The sequence below is a fragment of the Metarhizium album genome (genome assembly GCF_000804445.1).
Source record: "Metarhizium album ARSEF 1941 chromosome Unknown scaffold_30, whole genome shotgun sequence".
In the NCBI taxonomy this organism is placed as follows: domain Eukaryota; kingdom Fungi; phylum Ascomycota; class Sordariomycetes; order Hypocreales; family Clavicipitaceae; genus Metarhizium; species Metarhizium album.
In genome coordinates this window covers 20,528-40,861 of record NW_024467604.1, presented here as the reverse complement: position 1 = coordinate 40,861, position 20,334 = coordinate 20,528, and the positions used below count along the sequence as shown (strand labels likewise).

The following is a 20,334-nucleotide window of genomic DNA, read 5'->3' as shown; positions in this document are numbered from 1 at the left end:
GACGTCGGCGCCTTGGAGGAGCGGCCTGCTCTTCTGATGTTGGCATCTTGCACCCACTTGTGTGGCTCACGCGTAAATGTACAAATATAAGGATTCCTCGCAGTAATGACCATGCAGCTTCATGACTGGCTGCATCGTGTGGGGAAGGTGATGCGGCGGGGTCGGCCGACGGCGGGGCCCGCTGACCGAGGTGAGCAGGTGAGCAGGTGAGGAACTTTTTTTTTTGGGGGTTTTTTACCTTTTTCTTTTTTGCCAACACCACAAGGCTGTTTTGCAGCACCACTCTTGCTGCTGCAGCAGCCATTGCCAACCACCATGTCCAGGAACGTGGTACAACCCAACGGCTGGGTGGCATTGAGACTGCCGAATGACAACCTGCGGCTTCTTCAAGTCGCGCCAAACACGTGCGTCGCGCCACTGCGCCGGCCTCCGCCACCACGCCAACGCCAGTACTGACACGGTCTGTCCAGAACGATATCTCTAGGAAAATATGGCTCGTTTCCAAGCAATCTGATCATGGAGCGCCCGTTCCACCTGACGTACGAAGTGCAGGACAAGCGGGCTGGCGAAAACTTTTCCCGGCTCCGGGTCGTGCCCGGCGCAGAGCTCAACGCCGACATCCTCGCCGAGACCAACGTCAACGACCAGGCCGACGGCGACGCCGCCGTTGTCGCCGCCCAGGGCGAAGAGCTGGCGCTGGTGGACGACACGGGCAAAGTAGTCGCGCGGTCCAACCGAGAAGTCATTGACGACTCGGCGCGGCAGACGCTGACGTCGGAGGAAATCGAGGTCTTGAGGCGCGAGGGCGCCTCGGCCGGCAAGGAGCTGATTGCGAAACTCATGCTGTCGCACACGGCCATCGACCAGAAGACGACGTACTCGCTGGCGAAATACAAGCTCTTGAAAGAGCGCAAGTTCCTGAGGCGCTTCTCCGTGCTGCCCCTGGACGTCGTCCTGCTGGGCCAGTGGCTGCTGGAGAACCGCGACGCCTGGAAAGTGCTGGACCTGAGGCCCGAGATGATGGGCCTCCTGGGATGCTGGGCAGACGTCCACTTTGGCGGCGAGCCCGCGCAGGGCGCGCGCGAGCCTCACGGCGGGAGGTGGCTGGTCGTCGACGACACGGGCGGTTTGCTGGTGGCCGCTTTGGCCGAGAGGATGGGACTGCTGTGCCGCGGGCCGGGAAGGCAGTCTGCCTCCGCGTCCGCCGCGGAGCAGGGCGATACGGCACGGACGGCAGACGCGACCCCGGGGCGAGGCGGCGCCAACGGCGGCCCCGGCCGGCCGACGTCTCCGTCGCCGCCACGCGCGCAGCGGACGGCCAAGAAGCGTCCTCGCTGCGACGACCTCGACGAGCACTACGCCCTCACCAACACGATCACGCTCATACACGCCAACTCGCAGCCCAACCTGTCCGTCCTGCGGTACTTCGACTACGACGCCAGCGACCCCAGCCCGGCGCCCCCTTACCACCCGCTCTTCACCAACCTCCTCCCCATCTCGTGGCTGCAACTCGTCAGCCCCGCCGACGACGTCGTCTGCTCCGAGAAGCCCGCCGACGCGACGCCCGAGGAGCTCGCATCCTGGAAACCCAACCGCCGGGGAAACTACCACCGCAAACGCCGGCGGTGGGCCCGCACCAACGAAGTGGTCGAAAACACACGGGCAGGCGGCTTCTCCGGGCTGGCCGTGGCGACCACCATGGACCCCGTCTCCGTGCTGCGCGAGGCGCTCCCTCTTTTGGCGGGAGGCGCCCCCATCGCCATCTACTCGCCCACCATTGAGCCGCTGGAACAGCTGGCAGACTGCTTCAGCATCGGCCGCCGGGCGGCGTGGGTGTCCTCGTTGCCCGCAGAGGCGGTCGGCAAAACGCAAGCCGAGCTCGACCGGTGGGAGGGCACGAGGGAGTTCCCCATCAACCCGACCCTGGTGCTCGGCGCGGCGGTCCAGAGCAGCAGAGCCAGGAGGTGGCAGGTCCTGCCGGGGAGGACGCACCCGTTCATGACGGGCAGAGGGGGCGCCGAAGGCTTCTTGTTCACGGCGTGGAGGGCGATCCCCGCGCTGGGCAAGGTTTCCGCAAGGGGCAAGTTTCAGAAGAGGAGGGGCGAGGCAGCCTGACGGCCGTGTACAAAACCGTGCTTGCTTGTTGGTTGGCTTGATGGATTGCAAAGTTTGGGACTCCCCGTCCACGTGTCTACGTGGGGCGGGTTGGCGTGTGAATGTTGTTGCGGGAGACGTGCACGGAGCGATACCCTGGATATCTATCTATATTTACTGTGGTAAATTTCTGCGCTCCAGACACGTGTTGGCGGAAGCACGATTGACCACGTCATGCGTGGGCTGGGGCAACTTGGAAGCCGTGGCAGTCGTGGCGTCTCATTATTATAGTTCCATATACGACGAGGTGCTATGCTGTTGTTCAGGTCGCAAGAGCAACGACGGAATCGCGCTTTACAACGCCTTGCCCATGAACTTTCTCTTTGTGAAACTCAACCACCACTTGCTAGGCTTGTTTTCGTCGTCTGCGTACACCCGTGCAAGCAATCGCGCCGCCAGCTCCTGTCGTACCTGGGACATGTATTGCCTCAAAAGTTCGGCATCCTGTCTATCCCTAGCCGGCTCGTACATCTACCACGAGGGAAAAAGGTCAGCCGCAGTCAGGGTCCAGTCACCAAAGCCCGGAGTAGGTTGTGGCGTGGCAAGATTGCAACTCAAGGAAGTGGCGCGCCGTTGGAGGAACCAAGGACCACGTACCTGATTCAACGGAAAGCCCGGGTCTCCGGGTATGGCAAAGTTCAGATCGAGGGCCAAGTTCGTGACGTCTTTCTGCGCGTCTCTCGCCGTCGCGCTAGGCTTGATCTTTTGCAAACAGTCGCTCAGGAACCAGATGCCGTACACGAGCAGGCGATCTGCAGGGCCCTGGATCTCAAAGTTGCGGAAAAAGGCGTTGGCGCGGAAGAGCGAGATGATCTCGTCGAGGATATCGTAGCTGTCGCTGTCTGGGTCGGGCGACTCGTTGGGAGGCAGCGGGGGCGACGGGATGGGAAGGGTGTAGGCCGGCCCGCGGGTCTTTGTGCGCAGCGGGAGGATGGGAAAGTTTCCGATGAGACGCGGCGGGTTGGGATCATTGTTGAAGATGGAGTTGTAGGCCTCGTGGGATGGTCAGCTTGATCGTGAAGACGCGAGTTTCTGGGGCACTGGCGGCTGAGTGGACGGAGGCAGATCCACGCTGCGGCAGGACTGAAGGCGACATGATGAAAGGCGAAGTACGTGTACATACCAGCATTCTGGACAGAATAGGGAGCAGGACAGCTCGACGATGGTGCCTGGGAGGGTGGCTGAGACGGTGACGATGATGGGCTTTCGATCGTGTCGACGGCGGGGCTTTTCGAATCGAGAACTTGTCACAGGGCTGGCCGCATGGGGCTCGGCTTGGTTGCAAAAGTACGTAATCGCGGATATTTAATAATGCGCGCCCCTCTTTTGTAAGCGTATAGAGGACAAGGTTTTGTACTAACGTTAATATAAATATACTAGTATTTATATTTTTGTTGAATTGAATCTGAAAAACAGCTTCAAGGCTACTACACAATCAATTTCTAATTCTAACACTTAATTCGTGGGATCGTGGGAAAGAGAGGGTGCGCCTTTGTTGATGTCAGCGCCGCATCCTTCATACCCCTGCTGCACGGCAAACACATGCTTCAGTACTCGGGAACGGAATGGTAAGTTATCTCATCGAGCTTACTTTCTCTGGCGTCGGAGCCAGCCAATGCGCGGTATGTCTGCAAGCTCACCGCGTGTACCACTCCAGTACCTTTTCAGAGACTCAAATTCCTTTAGACGACACAAACCGTAGCCAAGGATAGCATGTCTCGTTATACACTCGGTCCAGGACCAACGCGCCATTCGTCTTGGACCTCGCCGTTGACGCAGTAGCCGGGGTGCCACCCGGCCTCGGCCCAGTCGATGACAGGCGCAACTATTGCATCTGGTCCCGTGGCGAGCACAATATTCGGGGCGACAAGGTCTGCATGCGTAAAGCTTGGAGTGCTGGGCAATGTCGATGCCGCAGGCGTTTTGAAGTCGCTCGACAGCATCTAGTCCTTCGAACGGGCCGAAAGTCGTTGAGCGGTTGTCTGCAAGGACTACCTGCACAAATTTGTTCAGTAATGGGCTTCCCCGACGTGTACTCGTCTTGCCGTCGGCACTCGGTACCACCCACCTAAGCATCCACGGCCGTCTTGGGGCAAGCTTCTCCAAGAAGCGACCATGGTCCGTAGTTGGCTGCAGACGGAGCGCTCGTCTGGCTCGTCTAGGCTGTGCCACCGCTCTTGCAGGGTGACGCCCTGCCACAGTCCAGCCGAAAGCTTCGGGGACAGGGACCTGGCCACTCAATTTCTCGCGAAATATCATTTGGGTTTTCGGCCGCACGAACCGTCACATCGGCCCCGCACTTGACGAGAAGACCGGGCGACGGCATGCGTACGGGGGGCGGGCGGTAAAAGTTCTCTGCATACACGTCTCCCGATCCGCTGTTCAACGAACTGATTTTGCTGGGAGGGGGAAACGCATCAGCCCGTCTTTGAGGGAAGAGGCTACTGCGATCGGCCGTCGAGCGGCTCACGCTCGACTGGGCGCTGTCGGACTGAGCTGTCGATGCGGTCTGTAGACCGAGGGATTCGGAGGCAGGATAGCGAGCGTCGAGGGTGCAGCAAGTGGCCACGATGACGGTGCAGGAGCAGCATTCGGATGCAGAGCGGGCGGTGTACGCAGGCTCTGGGCGGGTGATGTCGTAGTCAGCGCCCAAGGCCTTGTTCTTCGCTTTCCTTGACCACGTGAGAGACGATAGATGGCCACTACAGTTTCGTGACGTGGATGTCAAGACTTTTCTTTCTCCCGCCCAGAGAGACAAAGTTGACAAGACCGACTCTCACAACGCTATTGCCGCTCTTCCTTGCTCGCCGCCTCGGATTGCAAGTGACTCTTTCGGCCGTTGGCGAACGGGCTGATTGAGGCAAGTTGCCCAAAGAGTCGCAACCAAAACTGGCGTGACAAAATACAAAACGCAGAGGAACAATGAACTATTTAATGCGCACTATACTTGTATATAAATATATATATATATATATATATATATGTTCCTACTTATTTATACATTTTTCATATGTCTTTTGTGCGCTTCTTTTACCAAAGTACAAACAGAAATAAGCGCGCTATAAGCTACTCAAGTATACTTCCTGTACGTAGCCAAGATAAGCTGTCAATTAGGTAACTCTGAGAGAAGCGCTACGTAACAGATGACTAACAAGAAGTGGCTAATCAAATAGTTAGCAGTGGAGCTGAGCTGCCCGGGCACCCCTTTCTTATTTCACCCTCGCCCTCGTGACAAAAGTGGCTTCCCGTCATCTCGCCGTCACATTCACCGCCGCCTCGGCCAACAGGCTGGTGCCGACTTCTCGGCCGCATCTGCCGTTGCCGGTCGACGATGCCGGGCAGCTCGGATCGTTGATCCCAAAAGAGCAGGTCGACATCGTGCCCCTGCTTTATTGGCTTGGACCGGCATGGGCCGCGGCGAGACGGGACGAGCACGCGCCGCCCGGCCGTTATATACTCCCCTTTGGGCCACAGCTTCTCAAGTGCGCCCATTCTCCACGGGCACTGCCTTGGCCGGATGCCTTCTCCTCCATGTACGTGTATACCGGAATCGCTGCCGCATCGCTGCTGGCGGGCGGGCTGGCTCAGGACGCCGCGGGCTGGTACGAGGCCCATCCCGGGATGCCACGCATCCGGCAGGTGAACCAGACGACGCACCAGATTGTCGACGAGTACGGCCGCGCGCGCTTCTTCCACGGGACCAATGTCGTCATGAAGGATGCCCCTTGGTACCGGCCGGCCGAGTGGGTGCCGGGCGTCCCGTCGTTTGGCGAGCAAGACGTCCGGAACATGCACGACTTGGGCCTCAATGTCGTGCGGCTGGGACACAGCTGGGCCGGGGCAGAGCCCGCACGGGGGCAGTACAACCGGACCTTCCTCGACGTCATGGCGCGCCAGACCAAGCTGGCCGAGGACCACGGCATCTATGTCCTGGTGGACCTGCACCAGGACGTCCTGGCGAGGCAGCTCTGCGGCCACGGCGTGCCCGATGTGAGTGACGACGAGTACGTGTCCGCCGAGGTGACGTGCCGGTGCTGACACGCCTTCTTCCCGGCCAGTGGTTCGTCAAGAAGGACTGGGTGTCGGGCTGGAAGAGGTATCCCTTCCCCCTGAAGCTGAGGCCCTTCCCCGTCGACAGGGACGGCTTCCCGTCGCCGGCGTCGCTCTGCAACAGCGTCGACTGGGCGCTGAGCTACACGTCCGTCGCCGTGGCCGATGCCTTTGGGAGGCTGTACAGCAACCACGACGGGCTCGGAGACGCCTTTGCCGCCTACTGGAAGCAGCTGGCGCTGGTCTACGCCGACGCGCCCAACGTCGTCGGCTTCAACCTCATGAACGAGCCGTGGGTCGGCGACCACTGGGCCGATCCGACGCTGCTTCTGCCGGGATTCGGCGACCGCAAGAACCTCGAGGGGCTCTGGAACCGGGCGACCAGGGAGATCCGGGCCGTCGACAAACACACGCTCATCTGGTTCGAGGGCGCCACCCTGGACATCTTGTCGGGCTTCAACAACGTGCCTCTCGGGGACGGCTCCAAGGCGGTGCATTCCTATCACTACTACAAGCCGCCGCAGCTGGGCTCCATCCACGCCACGCTCAAAAACCGCCGCAAGGACAACGAGCGTCTCAGGACGGCCGGCGTGCTGACCGAGTTCGCCTTCTGGATGGGAGACGACGAGCACATGAAGAACCTGGCCGACGCCTTGTCCGCCACCGACGCCAACATGGTCTCGTGGATCGGCTGGGCCTACGAGAACCTGTACAACGGGTCCTCGGGCCAGCCTCATCCCCAGCTCGCGAAGCATTACAGCCGTGCGTATCCCGCTGCTGTTGCTGGCACCCCCAGGGGCTTCAGCTTCGACGAGGACGCGGCCATCTTCAAGCTGCAATTCACGGCGGACCCGACCATTGCCGCGCCGACGGAAATCATCCTGCCCTCGTCCACCTTTCCCCGCGGCTACAGTGTCCAGGTTTCACCCCAGGGGAGCTTGCTGCAGCACGCACGGGGTAACCGCACACTGGCCCTGTTCACGTCCGCCCGCATCCAGAGCGCCGTTGACGTCTCCGTCACTGTCACCCGCAAATAATGCCGTCTATGCTCTGCCATCAGACGACTTGCTGCACTCTCGGGCAGCTTGACGATTCACGTTGGTGTGGCGCCTGATGAACGGCGCTTGTGCTCGTGGGTACATGGACTATGCAACAAGGTGATCCGCACGAGCTTCCCCGGACTGTGGCTGGACTGGGGTCGTGAGCTTCAGCAAGTCATGGGGCTGTCTGGCGTTGCCGTCCCCAAGCACTGCTGTCTCGGATCGAGAGGAACCTTGTCGGTGAGCAGGTGAATGCTGCCGTTCTCGACAACTTGTATCTAGTCCCCGCGCCTACTTGTCTAATAGATGATATTCGAAAAGCGTCAGCAGTGCAATCAGAATTGGCAAGGGGGATGCTGCAGTAGTACCCGTGCCCGCTATCATCGACCGATGCAAGACTCCTCCCCGGGTCACGAATAGACTCCTCCTAGAAGCCTCCCACACATGTGAGCCCGTATTTTCCACCCCAACCCTAACCACTCGACCTCTCGTGTCTCCGCACATGCATACGAGATTATCATTCCTCGAGCTTTGTTATCGAAATCTGGATCCGTAGTTCAGCAAAGAAGCAGATAGTACAGTCCGGCTCACGCTTCATATGGTTGGAGTTTTCATAGGCTTCAAGTCAAAACTCTCCCAGAAGCAAGGCACCTCAAAATACCCCAACTAGCCGCGGGCACCCGAAAGCTACCAGGTTGCTGAGCAAACTCAAAGGTCCAAGCCAAGTGGCCGACTGTTCATCCTCTCCGGGAGATCCCTTCCGCAAGGCTTCACGGCCCTTTGAAGCTCAGACAAGACAAAAGACGGGTCAATTCAAATCTGCTACGCTCACGTAAATAGGCGGGGGGCCGCATGAAAATATGCAAACGGATAGACAAGGCCCCGTGGACCAGACAGGGCATGGCCACTTGTAGGATCTTGCCGCCTCACCACTCACAGTTTGCCCGTGCGGCGAATCCGAACCCCAGGGAGGCCAAAGAAGGAATACGCCTGCAGTCATTGCATAGTCACTCACTCACTCACTGGTCACCACCGCCAGTGTCACTTTGATACACAGCCGAGCCGGATCATCGACAGCTGTCGGCCATGCCTGGCTTAGTACCCTGAAGAAGCGGCCATGCTGCGGGACAAGTTCGAGACTTACCCGTGTTCCCCGGAGGCGAGTAGCGGAACTCGTACCTGTTGCCGGACGCGGGCCTCACGCAAATGTGTCCGCCTGTCACGCCGGCTCGCTCCTTGAAAACCAGCTCGGTCTGGAGGGCGTCCGTGTCCGGGTTGCACCCGTACGCGACGTCGTAGATGGCGCGCGGATCCCCGCGCTCCGTCATGAACACCTTGGTGGTGTTGTCGAAGGCGGTGTACTGTGCTTCGGGGCTCGGATCAGACGAGAGATCTGGACTGGGGTGGGACGGGGGACTCGGACAGACCTCTCCGTTTATCACGGCCCGGATGGTCTTGTCGTCGCTCAGCTGGGTAATGACGCCGTTGACGAGAGCTAGGTTGCCTGCAGGGGAGCCTGCCGGGCTGAGATACAGATGCTGATCGCCGCCTCCTGCCGCCCACTGGTTCATTAGGCGGTTGTGGATGGAGGAGTAGGACGCGTTCTGGACCTGGATCGCGAAGCCCTCTGGGATGTTGTCCGGGGGCGTGCCGGGGGGGACTTCACACGCCAGCGTCGCAGCGGCGACGGCGATGGCGATCAAAGACGTGGGCAGCCACATGTTGCTGGGGCAGAGGATGGCGAAGATGTGCTCTTATAGAGAGGAGGGAGCAGTGGGGGTCCTTGGTAAGCCTTGGGAGGGGGATATATAGAGTTTTGGCCGAGCCGGATTCAAGATTCAGCTTGGGGCAAGATTTTCATGCACTTGTCTGACTGGCCTGGAGCGGCAACACGACAATGCAATGCTACAGATCAGAGATCATGGTTCCGACGTGACTGGCATGTGTACCGCAATGTTACAAAAGGATCCGAGCAGCAATCAGTTGGGGAAAATAATATGAGCACAACGTCGTGTCTCACGCTCCTGTCTTGGATAGTCGAGCTGCCACGAACGGGTGGCTCACTCTGCGCCAATGGAACGGGAGGATTGGTTCTTGATTGAGTGTATGCCTTTGTGAACCGAGACTTGTTTCGGAACCGAGACTTGTTTCAAAGGCTACTCTGAAGTGCTCGAGCACAGCCAGGCCTTGTTTTGAAGGGCTCAGCTGTCGACTCTGGCTTCAGTCGCACCTGACTTTTTTGTTGACGGATTCTCATGCTGTGTTACGATGAACCTTGGCAAGTTGTAGGAGAGTGAGGAAAAGGGACATTGCAAGTCGAATCCTTGGCGGTTGAATGGAATGATTCACGATCCTTTCTGGGCCTCTCCAGCTCGGCTGGCCGACCCCAACTGCGGCAGGTGAACGGCAAAGACATTCAACGTTCGAATGTACCGGCACTTTGAGGATCCGCAACTTTAGACCCAAGGAAGATACTTTGGGGATATGTTTGCAAGCCTCGTGCGCCGTGCTCAGGACGTGTTTTGCCAAAGCTCGCACCGCTAAGCTGCCTTGACTGCACACCTCGGCTGGTAAATAAATCGTGTCCAGGCCAATGTGCAAAGCGGCAATAAAGGCACTGCGGGGTGGTGCCTCGACGATGTCATCATGATTTACATGTACTCGGTTATGGTGGTTATGCCCGCATTGCTCGCTGCACTTGTCGCGCGGAGGGACCCCCTGAGCACGACAAGATCAACTTATTCCCGCTCTTCCTTCTTCATTTCGTTAGCCCTATCCATAATTTCATGCATACCATCGATAGCTGACCGCTCGAGTTGATGCTGGTGGCGGCTTGCGTCCGCCCCGTCGGCCAATAACCTGCATCGAGCAGCGTGTGCCGTGCCTTGAGCTCCGAAATACGACGTTGATGCTCACAGAGCTAGAAACAGCAGAGACGAGCCGGGCCGTCTCTTTGATCCAATCCAATTGCATCAGACCCAAACCCAACGCCGGTCCGTGGCTTGGCACGACGAAGACGCGCCCCCCAAAAGCTGGACAAGCTCTGCGTCCCGTGTAGGCGTCGCAGGAACGACGCAACCCTCCCTGGAACTCGAGACTGGCCCTCTCCTGAACAGTTCCAGGCACTACGTCGAAGCAAGCGGGCAGGCCGAGCACATGTCCAACAATGCGCCGCAGCATGGCTGTCTGGGTCTCGACTATCAAGGACAGCTCCACGACGAAGGCGGCCCGTCATGTGCTGTAAGGAAACGAAGTCTCTCCGCGGAAACAAGTCCCTGCACATCGTAGCAAACGAGGGCATGAAAATGATCGGTTCGTATGTACACTGCTTGCCGTGCCATGCATGCGGGCAGCCAGGCTCAGTACGATGAAGCAGCGCAGGCCGCACCGCCTTCATCTACCTTGTACATGTAAAAAACTGTCCTACATCATGCTATACTCTCTCCCACTCCTTGTTCAGAGTATGCTAGCGTTGACGGGAAAACGTACAAGACATCCATCTTTGTAAATTGACTTGATGACTCCGTTCACATGGAATGGAAGGCCCAGACGAGGTGTCTTTGACGGTGCGTCCTCTTCGACGGGCCTCGTGAAGTTTGTGCCCGTTGCAGTAGAGTCTGTTGCGGATTCCTCTGGTGCTTTGTGCAGTCGACGCGACATGCTCCGTTGGAGTAGAGGCCGGCTTGTCCATCTCCACCACGGGCAATTAATTGATTGATATCATGTGCGAACCTGGCGGCAGACTCATTTTGCTGCGTCGCGCAGAGCGGCAGGGATTGGTTTGATAAAGTATCAAGGTCTAGCTTGAACGTTGAAAGACAGCTCCCTTTCAACGCTTACATCTGAGGGTCGGCCTTGCCGGAATTCCTCACAACCTCAAAACCTTGCATTGAGTCCAACGCAGCCCTGATTTTGGCCTTATACCCCGGTACCCCAGCGGTGTAGCACATGGGCTCGTACAGCTTGCCGGGAATGCTCCCGCCCATATAGGTAGACCTGGTTGTCGGGAGCAGTGTCTTGTCGTTGAGCTCTGCAATGTGCCTTGTCCATTCCCGGGCTGCTTCACGCTTTGGGTTCACATACTTGATGTCACCTCTTCGCGCCTTGTCAATCATGTCGGCAATCCAGCGGCCCTGGATCTCAACTGTGGTAGGCCCGTTGCTGAGAAGAGTCGGGCCATGAGGTCCGTAGAGGTGGAACATGTTGGGATAGCCGCTGACGCTGATGCCCAGATACGTGCTTATCCCAGAGGACCATTCCTGCTGCAGATTGGTCCCGTCGGTACTCTGCAGACCGAGCTGCGTCATTGCTGCACAGACTCATTGTTAGCACTCCCCAGGTCACCGGGTTCTGAAGTGATCCTACCTCCAGTCACGATGTCCTGTTGCCCTCGTTAGCACGGGTGTCTTTGGCGGTTGCCAAGATATACTTACGAATCCCGTAGCAACTGCAATCACGTCAAACTCGTGATGAGTACCGTCTTCAAGAGTGATGCCGGTCTCGGTAAAGTACTTGATGGGGTTCTCGTTGATATCAACGACATCAACGGTGGGCCGGTTGAATTGCTCGTAGTAATTCTGTTCTAGACAAGGACGCTTGATGCCAAAGTAATGTGGCATCTTTTCCGGAGCGAGCAGGTCTCTCTTGCGCGCATCGTCAATGCGAGCACGGGACTTCGTTGCCCAAAACTTGTATGATTCCTTGTTCGCCTCACCGTTGAACAGGTTATCTTTGTAGATGCCCAGCCAGTATTTGAATCCTCCGTCTCGCCATGCTTTCTCATAATGGGCCTCTCGACCTTCGGGAGTGTCATCGAATGTATTCTTCTCGCTCCAATCGTACTGGAACCCGCCAAAGCCCGTCTCTCGGAGCCGGAAGAGCTCGGGATATAGTACCCGTTTTCGCTCCTGTTCCTCGGCAGTCAACTGTCTGCGGCGCATTGGCAGGGTAAGGTTGGGGGTACGCTGGAAGACCTTGACTTGACCGGCGACCGGTCCCCACGCCTGGACAATCTGGACTCCAGAAGCCCCTGTGCCGATGACAGCACATCGCTTGTTTTGCACGTCTACGTTATCTTCGGGCCAGAAGGAAGAATGATGGATCACGCCTTTGAACTTGTCCATGCCAGGCCAATCGGGGATATGGCGCCTCGCAGCCTGAGGTTATAGTTTGGTCAACCCACCATCTTGTTTGTAGAGTGGTACAGAAGAAGAAAAGAAGAAGACAAAAGAGGTACTTACAAATCCAGTGCCCAAGATCAAATACTTGGCTCTGGCCGTTCGCCCGTCCTCTGTGCGGACATTCCATTTCCCGGCGTCAGTGTCAAAGTGGGCACCCACAACGACTGTATTGAACGAACAGTCCTTTTTCACGTCGATAACCTTGTCGACATGATTGAAATATGCGCGCAGCTCCCGGTAATCGGGATAGTTGGAAGACCAGTTCCACGTTCTCCAAACCTCGGGCCAGGAGAACTCGTACTCGGGCACTTCCGAATCAACTCCTGCTCCAGGGTACGCATTCCACCTCCACGTTCCTCCAATGTCGTTTCCTGCCTCGAACACAACACATTTGTTGCCGCGTTCTCGAAGAGTCTTGAGCATGAAAATGCCAGCTGAATTGTGTACGTGAGCACGTGACCCCCCTGGCCATGGGAGATTAGTGGTTGGAGAAACTGACCAAAACCGGCACCAACAATGATTGCATCGAGCTCCAGATTGTCGGCGTAGGGTCCACCTTGTTGCCGGTGAGGGAGAGAGTAGTCAGTCAGCTCAGTGTTGAACTTTTTGGTCACAGGTGATGGAGTCGACAGTCCCATTGTTGAAACGTGTTGATACTGGTAGCAAAAGAGAAAAGAAAAAAATCCACAGCGAATACCTGCAATTTGGGAGCCGTATTAGATTATTTCACAATTCACGGACGCTTTTTGGGCATGGCTGGTCGGCGAGGTTTTATAAGCCCGCTGACCGCCATGCTCGTGATGCAGCCTGCATAGCATAAGCTCTTCTGGCAACTTGCCGCCAACGCAGCAGCCTTCCAGGAGACCAGATCCTGTCCTGATAGAAGTGAGGTGCATGTAGGACAGTGATGCGCCAAGCAAGAGGGAGACGAGGGGGGGTTGTGCATGATACCCATCCTGATCCACAAATTCTGGTTGTATCAAGCGCGTAACTGGGAGTAGCAGTTTACGTGGCGAGCCAATTCCATATCGTGTCGAAGCCTGGACGGCTTTCCTGGGTTATATATTACAGTCAGATTTGACGCTGAAGAGTACGCAGGCGTCACACAGGCAATGAATCGGAATTGTATCATGATATGTGTTTGCACCTTCGCTTTAGAAACTAGACGCCGTCGGTGCCTTCGGGGTCTTGCTGCATTTTGACGCCTGCAGGAGATTATTGACAATACAACGTGGGGGTTGCTGCCATAGGAGCCACGGTCTTGTTGGCCGAATGGGGCGGAGATGCGTGGTTTACACATCCATCAGGGAAACGCCGTCGTTTGCAGGACGGCGTCGCGTATTGCTCCATGCCAAAAGGCCAAGGTGGGAAGGGGGACTCTTCGATTTCGCGCAGACTCGTGCCTGACGGCCAGCGAACCTTGGCGTAGCCGTTTTCAGGAGACTGAATGGTTTTCCGATAAGACAGAACCAGCTTTGGGAGGGGAAGAAACTCTTGGTGAAGTTTCCCGGACGATGGTGGATGGGGGTCTTTGGTCCGCTGAGGTGGTCGTACTCGTGAAACCCCAACGTTGCTCTCTCGATTGTGGCATCATGTGACGGGAACAATATGACACGGAGCGTCCTTCAAAAAACTGTCCCTGCCCTTTTCAAGACTTGAGCGGCCTGATGTCTCGGTATGCCGCAATACCGGCTTCGGACGACAGAGTGTGGCAGCTGGCTTCGCGCATCTTATCGAGAAATACTTCGTACTCTGCATGGAATGGAGTGCCACTTGAAGTGAACCGAGACCGGGATGGAGGTTGCCCAGGCTTGTGAGGTTGACAAGTCGCATCCATGGTCGCCGTTCAGCTGGGATGTGGATGACGTGAATTGAGACTGCGTGCTCGGTTTACCCGCCCTGCAACCCCGCACAGGGCCGGCCCAGATCACGTGCTTTCGCATCACTCCCGCGCGATCCGCAACGCCACTTGCCCATCCGGGACACAAGGAACGAACGCGTTGCCTCTTGGTCAGTGATCAAATGCTCTTGTTAGAGTGAGTTCTCTTTGTGTTGAAGTCATGGCGCTCTCCTCTTCACAGGCGTAGGTAAAGCCCGTTTAGCCTTTGTCATCTGTCCTCTTTATAATTCCAGTCTCTGACGAGTCTAACCCACCTTTACATCGCACAGTACCGTCCGAGAGTCCTTCACAGCAGTGCTGGACTGGACCCAACGCCGACTGCTTGCCCTAGGCCTACATTTCGCGACATCGCATCGCCAACTCTACGGCAAATCATGGAGGAAGACGAGGCACCGCTTAGCACTCGGCTCCCCCCAATCTCCAAAACCATACTCCAGACGTCCCCAGCCTTTTCACCGCGCCGACCAGCCATAGGCTCCCTCCACGATGTGCTACGCCGAGACAATTCCACCGAATGGCTTGTATCCCCTGAATATTGGACCGATAAACACAGTCAAGTCCTCGGCGCGGACTTTGAAGAGCTGCCGCCCTTCAACGTACCGGTTCCCCAGTACATCCCCGGTGCTTATCCATCAAGAGGCGATTCGTGCCGTTCCAGTACCGTCAAGTTGCTAGATGGTTTGCTGTCTGATAGTCTGCCGAACGGTTCGGAGTCTGGGGATGAAAAAGCAATCGGGTCCATAGTGGCAATACTGTGGCCGTACGCCTTGCCTGGGTTCTATCATGGCCTAATGCTACCGATTTTCTTGGGCGACTGCTATCACCCAGAAGCTGTGCTGCTGCCAATGGCGTGGCCTTGTCCGCCTGAAAGCTCACTCCCCTCGGATTTTGCTCCGTCTCCGGGGCCAGATGGGCACCCAATGCGGGCTATGTGTTACATCACAAAGGACAGACTCGCCGCGATGCGCCGCGAACTCATCTTTCCAGAGGCATACGACGAGGCATACGACCCAATCACGTCACGGGTGTACCGACTCAAAGCCAAGGCCAGAATGCCGGCCAACTCCAACCATGACCCTTATCTGGTGGCCATGTTCCTGGCTATGGCACAGGATCACTTTCACCAGGTCCCTCCATCGGCGCATCGCCGGCGCCAGCGGTCTGGCATACCGTCAGCGGGTCCAGCCTTCAAGGATCTCAAGCTCAGAATCCTCCTCCATGACACCCAAACGAGAGAGCTCATCGTTCACACGGGGCACATCACGTCAAACTTCCTGGAATATTTCTACGACCCCCACAACGTTCCCACGTCTACACAGGGCCAAGGTGACGCACTGGGAATGAAAATCCAGTACACCAGAGTTCCTATGTGGCCGGTAATTGGCCTGAAAGAACGACTTGGCATGGCCCTCGGCGAGGATCTCGTAGGACAGTTTGATCCGTTGGAAGTTGAGACATGGGATCAGGAGAATGAAAAACACCACGCTATGTTAGTAGAAAGATTCGACAAGGAGGGCGTGGCGACGGAACCTCCCGAAGAGTCTTGCGACGAAGAGTCTTTCGACGGAGAGTGTTCACCACCGAAAGCGAAGAGACAAAAACTTCAAGAGAGCGATGGCCAGTCGTAGTAGGATCCTAGTGCTCTACTGCTTCGATTTTGAACTGGGCGACGGAACCGGCTCCGGCACTCGCCCCTGGGAAACAAGACGTTGCGGGATGAATATATGTGTGGGCATAGCATTGGGCATACGGGATTTTTTTGGTACGATTTTTCCATGTTTACTTTTTGTTTTCTCATTTTACGAGGGCGACATAGCGCATGTGTTCTAGCATACATGGATAAAGGTTGAATAGAGCCGTGTCACGAACCACACCACGGTCGTCTCCATGCGCAGGCGCGAGATGCTTGACATGTTTTGTCATCCACAGCACCTGTATCATGGCGGATCAATGACGCCAGTCTTGAGATGAGGTCCCCCGAAACAGTGACTAGCAGCGAAGCGTTTTCACCCCGTCAAGCGCACGCTGTTGTGCGGAGTCTGCCAGATGTACTCTTCACGTTGCACCCCTCCACGATGAGGAATAGCAGAGGAGACGAGCCCAGGGCCCTGGTGTGACTCTGCCTAGCCGATGCTCCACTTGCCGTTGCGTTGCATGTGTTGGACATAGGGCCGCGCAAAAGTCATGTTGATGGACTGCGCCTGTTGCTCGACGGGTGGCTGCGCGCGAGCATGATGAGCGTGTAGCGCCGTCACGTTGACCGGGCTTGAAGGCTGTTCGACTGCTGGCGGCGACGACGGAGCCCCGGTTGCCTTTGGGCAAGGACACGCGCCGCACGCGATCTCGATCTGATTGATGCGCGGCGTTAGCCATCCGGCCCAGCCCAGTCACGGGTTATGCGGGATACATACAGGCAAGGGATGCTCGCAGGCCGGCGCGCGAATGTACACGGGACAGGCCGGCCGGAAGGCCCTCAAGCCGACGGGCCAGGCCAAAGCTGGCGCGATGGGCGTGGCGAGGCACAGGAGCAAGAGGGCATGCATGGCTGCGGCTTCAAACTTGGCGGGCGGGATGTCGTGATGCTTGCGTGTGTGTGTGAGCGATTTCCGAGCGCGCCCACAGGAGAGCGCGGGAGAAGGAGACGTGGCCGTACGGGGGAGGCCGAGAAGGGGGAGCAGTCAAGCTTCTTATATGTGTGTTGCCGCCGGCCATTTGGCTTGCTTGCTCGGTGCGAGCGAGCATCGCGGAGGCTGGTGTTCTGAGGTTTCGCGGTTTGGCGCCGGAGACCGTCGCGCTCGCGAGCACTTGAGATGGAGCCGGCTTGGTTTCTTTGGGCTAGCCGTCGGCGCCTGGAGGCACTATTTCTGTGTTTCTTGCAGGATAGCACGGGTCCATGCTCGCCGTGTGCTCTAGCGTTTAAGCTTAATTCTTTGTGCCTTGTGCCGCGGTGGACAAGTTGATATTGGTGATGATATTGAATGGGGGCGAACTCGGTCGTTTACATGGCTGCCCATTAGGCTGCGGCGAGGAATCGATCACGATGACGATTGCAACGCAATCATTCGCAACGCCAAGGGCATGGCACGCACGCTTCGTGGCGGTTTCGGGGCACGGAGGATCTTGTAGCTCGTCATACGGGGGCATCATGACGGACAAGCCAAGTTGTGCTTTCCCGTGGCTACGGCGACAAGCAAACATCCACTCACTACGGCCTTGCACTAAGCGCAAGACGTATGAATAAACTTGGACACGACATCCTCGGAGTTGCGCGGCACCAATGACGCTGAATTTCGACCTCGCGTGTCTGGATCTGTCTACATGGCCACGCAACGCTCACTAGCAGCACAAGCGCATTTCCGTCCCGCAGGCTAATCAGTCTCCGACGAATGCAGAATCGCTTGCGAGTCAGGGCCAGGTACTTGGACATGGTCGACCGAGTCCCAAGAGCCGCCCGTCTCCGGGCTCCCCGCCGCGCCGCCCGGCCTCGAAGCACCTTGATGAGGTGCCAGACCTCTGCTGATTTCCCTCTCGAGCTCGGCTAGAAATGGTCGACTACGTTAGCGGATCAGCCTGGGTGAAAGCCCATCACGTCCGACCTACTGTGAAGATGTACGGCTGCCGACTTCCCCGAGTGCAGCGCATGCAGGATGTTTGTGCGCAAGTCGGAGTTCGCGTCCCCGACGGCGTACACGCCCGGCATGCTGGTGCGCATGTCCTTGTCGACTACAATCTTGCTCTTGTCCGTCTTCAGGCCCAGCTTTCGGGCTAGGCTCGACCGCTGCTCACACGCGAAGGCGGTAAGCAGGACGCCGCGTTCAACAGGAGCGCCCGTCTCGAACTCGACGCGGAACAAGTCGTACTCGGGCGCAGTCGGCAGCGCAGGGTTCCTATCTGCGCGCCGGCCGTCTCGCAGCCTCGTGATGCGCGTCACGGTCCGGTTGTCCACCTTGACCCGACGCCTGTCCAGGTACGCGGACGAGTTCTCGGCGAACTCGGCCTCGGCGCGGGCCCGGTTCTCGTACGTGTCGGAGCCGTTTGCGAAGATGACGACGTCGCTGTTGAGCGTGGCCACCTCGGCCACGGCCTCTACCGTCTTGTCGAAGCGGCCCAGGATGCCCATGGCCTGGTCTGCGTGTTCGTGGCCGTCGCACCACGGACACCAGTAGATGCCCTGCCCGAAGTTCTGCTGCAGGCCCGGCGTGGGGGGCAGGAGATCCCACAGCCCGGTGGCAATGACGATCTTGCGAGCCGTGTAGGTCGAAGTCGAGCCTTGGAACGTCTTGGCCGTGACGGTAAAGGACGTGTCGTTGGCCTCGGGCCGGATGCTCGTCACGGTTCCGTTTACGGCATCGACGGTTCGGTAGTGGACGAGCTGCTGACGAGCCGACCATCGAAAGTACGCCGCCGTCACTCCTGTTTCCCCCGCGTACGTTTCGGATTAGACACTTGGTTTGTCTCTACTTTGGGCTACAAGCCAGGTTGCCAATGCAGGGTGGCTAGCCGCTGAACAGTGGTTGCCCACGCACCGTCAAACCCGACGACGTCGTGTATTCGCCGCGTAGGGCCGTTGCGATACTCGCCCGAGTCGATGAGCAACGCCGAGCGTCGCACGCGGCCGAGGGCACTGAGCGCGGCCAGTCCTGCCGGTCCACCGCCCACAACCACGGCATCGAAATCGTGTGTCGTCGTTGATGGCAATGCCTCCCGCTCTCCGCCGAGCGGGCTGGGGACAGCCCTCGCCAGGCAGGAGAGGCGGAGAATGAAGAGCAGTGCCGTCGTTGACAGCATCCTTTGTCCGCCCCTGACGATGTCTCTGGCGCTTTGGAATGCTGAGCCATTGGCCTCGCCAGGGCCGGGCTCGCTGTCCCCTTATGTATCGTGAATGCGCATGTGCACGTTGCGTTTGAAGTTTGAGCTAGTCATGTTGTCCACATGGAGCCCACGCCGCGAGATGCGCCGTGGCTTTGATGTCGGATGCAGGAAGGCAGACAGACGGCAGCCACCATGAAGGGGACCGTGACCGACGTGAGCATCAATCCATCGAATCAATGAGAAATCCGATGGTGCAGCTGACGTTGAAACAAGCAAGGGGGTACTAAACATGTTGACCAAACTCTAGACATGGTTTGTCCATGCTCAAAGAGGTGCCCGACAAGTGGTCGCATAATCAGTCATGGCGAGTCGTGTCGATTTCGCCTTTATGAGTAATGCGTCGTCTCAGTCGAGCTTGGCGCATGTACTCCGTAAAGCTGCCGCAACGGACTGAGTCGCTGGCCGGCCATTGTTTCTCGGCAGAAAGCGTTACGGTCGCACATTAGCTCGCATCTGCAAACGCTGCTACTATAATTTTCTAATTTTCTAATTTTTAGATTTTTTAAAAGTATAGAGTTATATAGAAAAAATTCCTTCTGCCTTAATATATAAATTAAACTTTATACTATAATTATTCTAGATTTATATTAAAACTAGTTTTATATTATTTCCAAATTATTTCTAAATTATTTCTAAATTATTTCTAAATTATTTCTAAATTATTTCTAAATTATTTCTAAATTATTTCTAAATTATTTCTAAATTATTTCTAAATTATTTCTAAATTATTTCTAAATTATTTCTAAATTATTTCTAAATTATTTCTAAATTATTTCTAAATTATTTCTAAATTATTTCTAAATTATTTCTAAATTATTTCTAAATTATTTCTAAATTATTTCTAAATTATTTCTAAATTATTTCTAAATTATTTCTAAATTATTTCTAAATTATTTCTAAATTATTTCTAAATTATTTCTAAATTATTTCTAAATTATTTCTAAATTATTTCTAAATTATTTCTAAATTATTTCTAAATTATTTCTAAATTATTTCTAAATTATTTCTAAATTATTTCTAAATTATTTCTAAATTATTTCTAAATTATTTCTAAATTATTTCTAAATTATTTCTAAATTATTTCTAAATTATTTCTAAATTATTTCTAAATTATTTCTAAATTATTTCTAAATTATTT

General features: G+C 56.1%; 8 protein-coding genes across 8 annotated transcripts; 3 read left to right on the top strand and 5 right to left on the bottom strand.

Annotated features, from left to right (window-relative positions):
- Nucleotides 1-516: 516 nt before the first annotated feature.
- Nucleotides 517-2,115, top strand: MAM_07339 (tRNA (adenine-N(1)-)-methyltransferase non-catalytic subunit trm6; the record flags this gene model as incomplete). Its single annotated transcript, XM_040826137.1, has 1 exon — nt 517-2,115. One exon carries the CDS (start codon nt 517-519, stop codon nt 2,113-2,115), a length of 1,599 nt encoding a protein of 532 aa, XP_040675809.1.
- Nucleotides 2,116-2,448: 333 nt separating this feature from the next.
- Nucleotides 2,449-4,097, bottom strand: MAM_07338 (ARP2/3 complex 21 kDa subunit; the record flags this gene model as incomplete). The annotated part of the gene is made up of 3 exons (XM_040826136.1): nt 2,449-2,625; nt 2,752-3,147; nt 3,900-4,097. 3 exons carry the CDS (start codon nt 4,095-4,097, stop codon nt 2,449-2,451), a joined length of 771 nt encoding a protein of 256 aa, XP_040675808.1.
- Nucleotides 4,098-5,685: 1,588 nt separating this feature from the next.
- MAM_07337 (Glycoside hydrolase, superfamily) lies at nt 5,686-7,241 on the top strand (the record flags this gene model as incomplete). The annotated part of the gene is made up of 2 exons (XM_040826135.1): nt 5,686-6,144; nt 6,213-7,241. The coding sequence occupies 2 exons, from the start codon at nt 5,686-5,688 to the stop codon at nt 7,239-7,241; spliced, it is 1,488 nt and encodes a 495-aa protein (XP_040675807.1).
- Nucleotides 7,242-8,311: 1,070 nt separating this feature from the next.
- MAM_07336 (uncharacterized protein) lies at nt 8,312-8,965 on the bottom strand (the record flags this gene model as incomplete). Its single annotated transcript, XM_040826134.1, has 1 exon — nt 8,312-8,965. The coding sequence occupies one exon, from the start codon at nt 8,963-8,965 to the stop codon at nt 8,312-8,314; it is 654 nt and encodes a 217-aa protein (XP_040675806.1).
- Nucleotides 8,966-11,080: 2,115 nt separating this feature from the next.
- MAM_07335 (Flavin monooxygenase-like protein) lies at nt 11,081-13,062 on the bottom strand (the record flags this gene model as incomplete). The annotated part of the gene is made up of 5 exons (XM_040826133.1): nt 11,081-11,553; nt 11,610-11,625; nt 11,678-12,400; nt 12,485-12,858; nt 12,924-13,062. The coding sequence occupies 5 exons, from the start codon at nt 13,060-13,062 to the stop codon at nt 11,081-11,083; spliced, it is 1,725 nt and encodes a 574-aa protein (XP_040675805.1).
- A 1,636-nt stretch (nt 13,063-14,698) lies between these two features.
- MAM_07334 (uncharacterized protein) lies at nt 14,699-15,952 on the top strand (the record flags this gene model as incomplete). Its single annotated transcript, XM_040826132.1, has 1 exon — nt 14,699-15,952. The coding sequence occupies one exon, from the start codon at nt 14,699-14,701 to the stop codon at nt 15,950-15,952; it is 1,254 nt and encodes a 417-aa protein (XP_040675804.1).
- A 495-nt stretch (nt 15,953-16,447) lies between these two features.
- Nucleotides 16,448-16,867, bottom strand: MAM_07333 (uncharacterized protein; the record flags this gene model as incomplete). Its single annotated transcript, XM_040826131.1, has 2 exons — nt 16,448-16,672; nt 16,736-16,867. The coding sequence occupies 2 exons, from the start codon at nt 16,865-16,867 to the stop codon at nt 16,448-16,450; spliced, it is 357 nt and encodes a 118-aa protein (XP_040675803.1).
- Nucleotides 16,868-17,692: 825 nt separating this feature from the next.
- MAM_07332 (Pyridine nucleotide-disulfide oxidoreductase, FAD/NAD(P)-binding domain protein) lies at nt 17,693-19,112 on the bottom strand (the record flags this gene model as incomplete). The annotated part of the gene is made up of 3 exons (XM_040826130.1): nt 17,693-17,862; nt 17,925-18,737; nt 18,851-19,112. The coding sequence occupies 3 exons, from the start codon at nt 19,110-19,112 to the stop codon at nt 17,693-17,695; spliced, it is 1,245 nt and encodes a 414-aa protein (XP_040675802.1).
- Nucleotides 19,113-20,334: the final 1,222 nt, after the last annotated feature.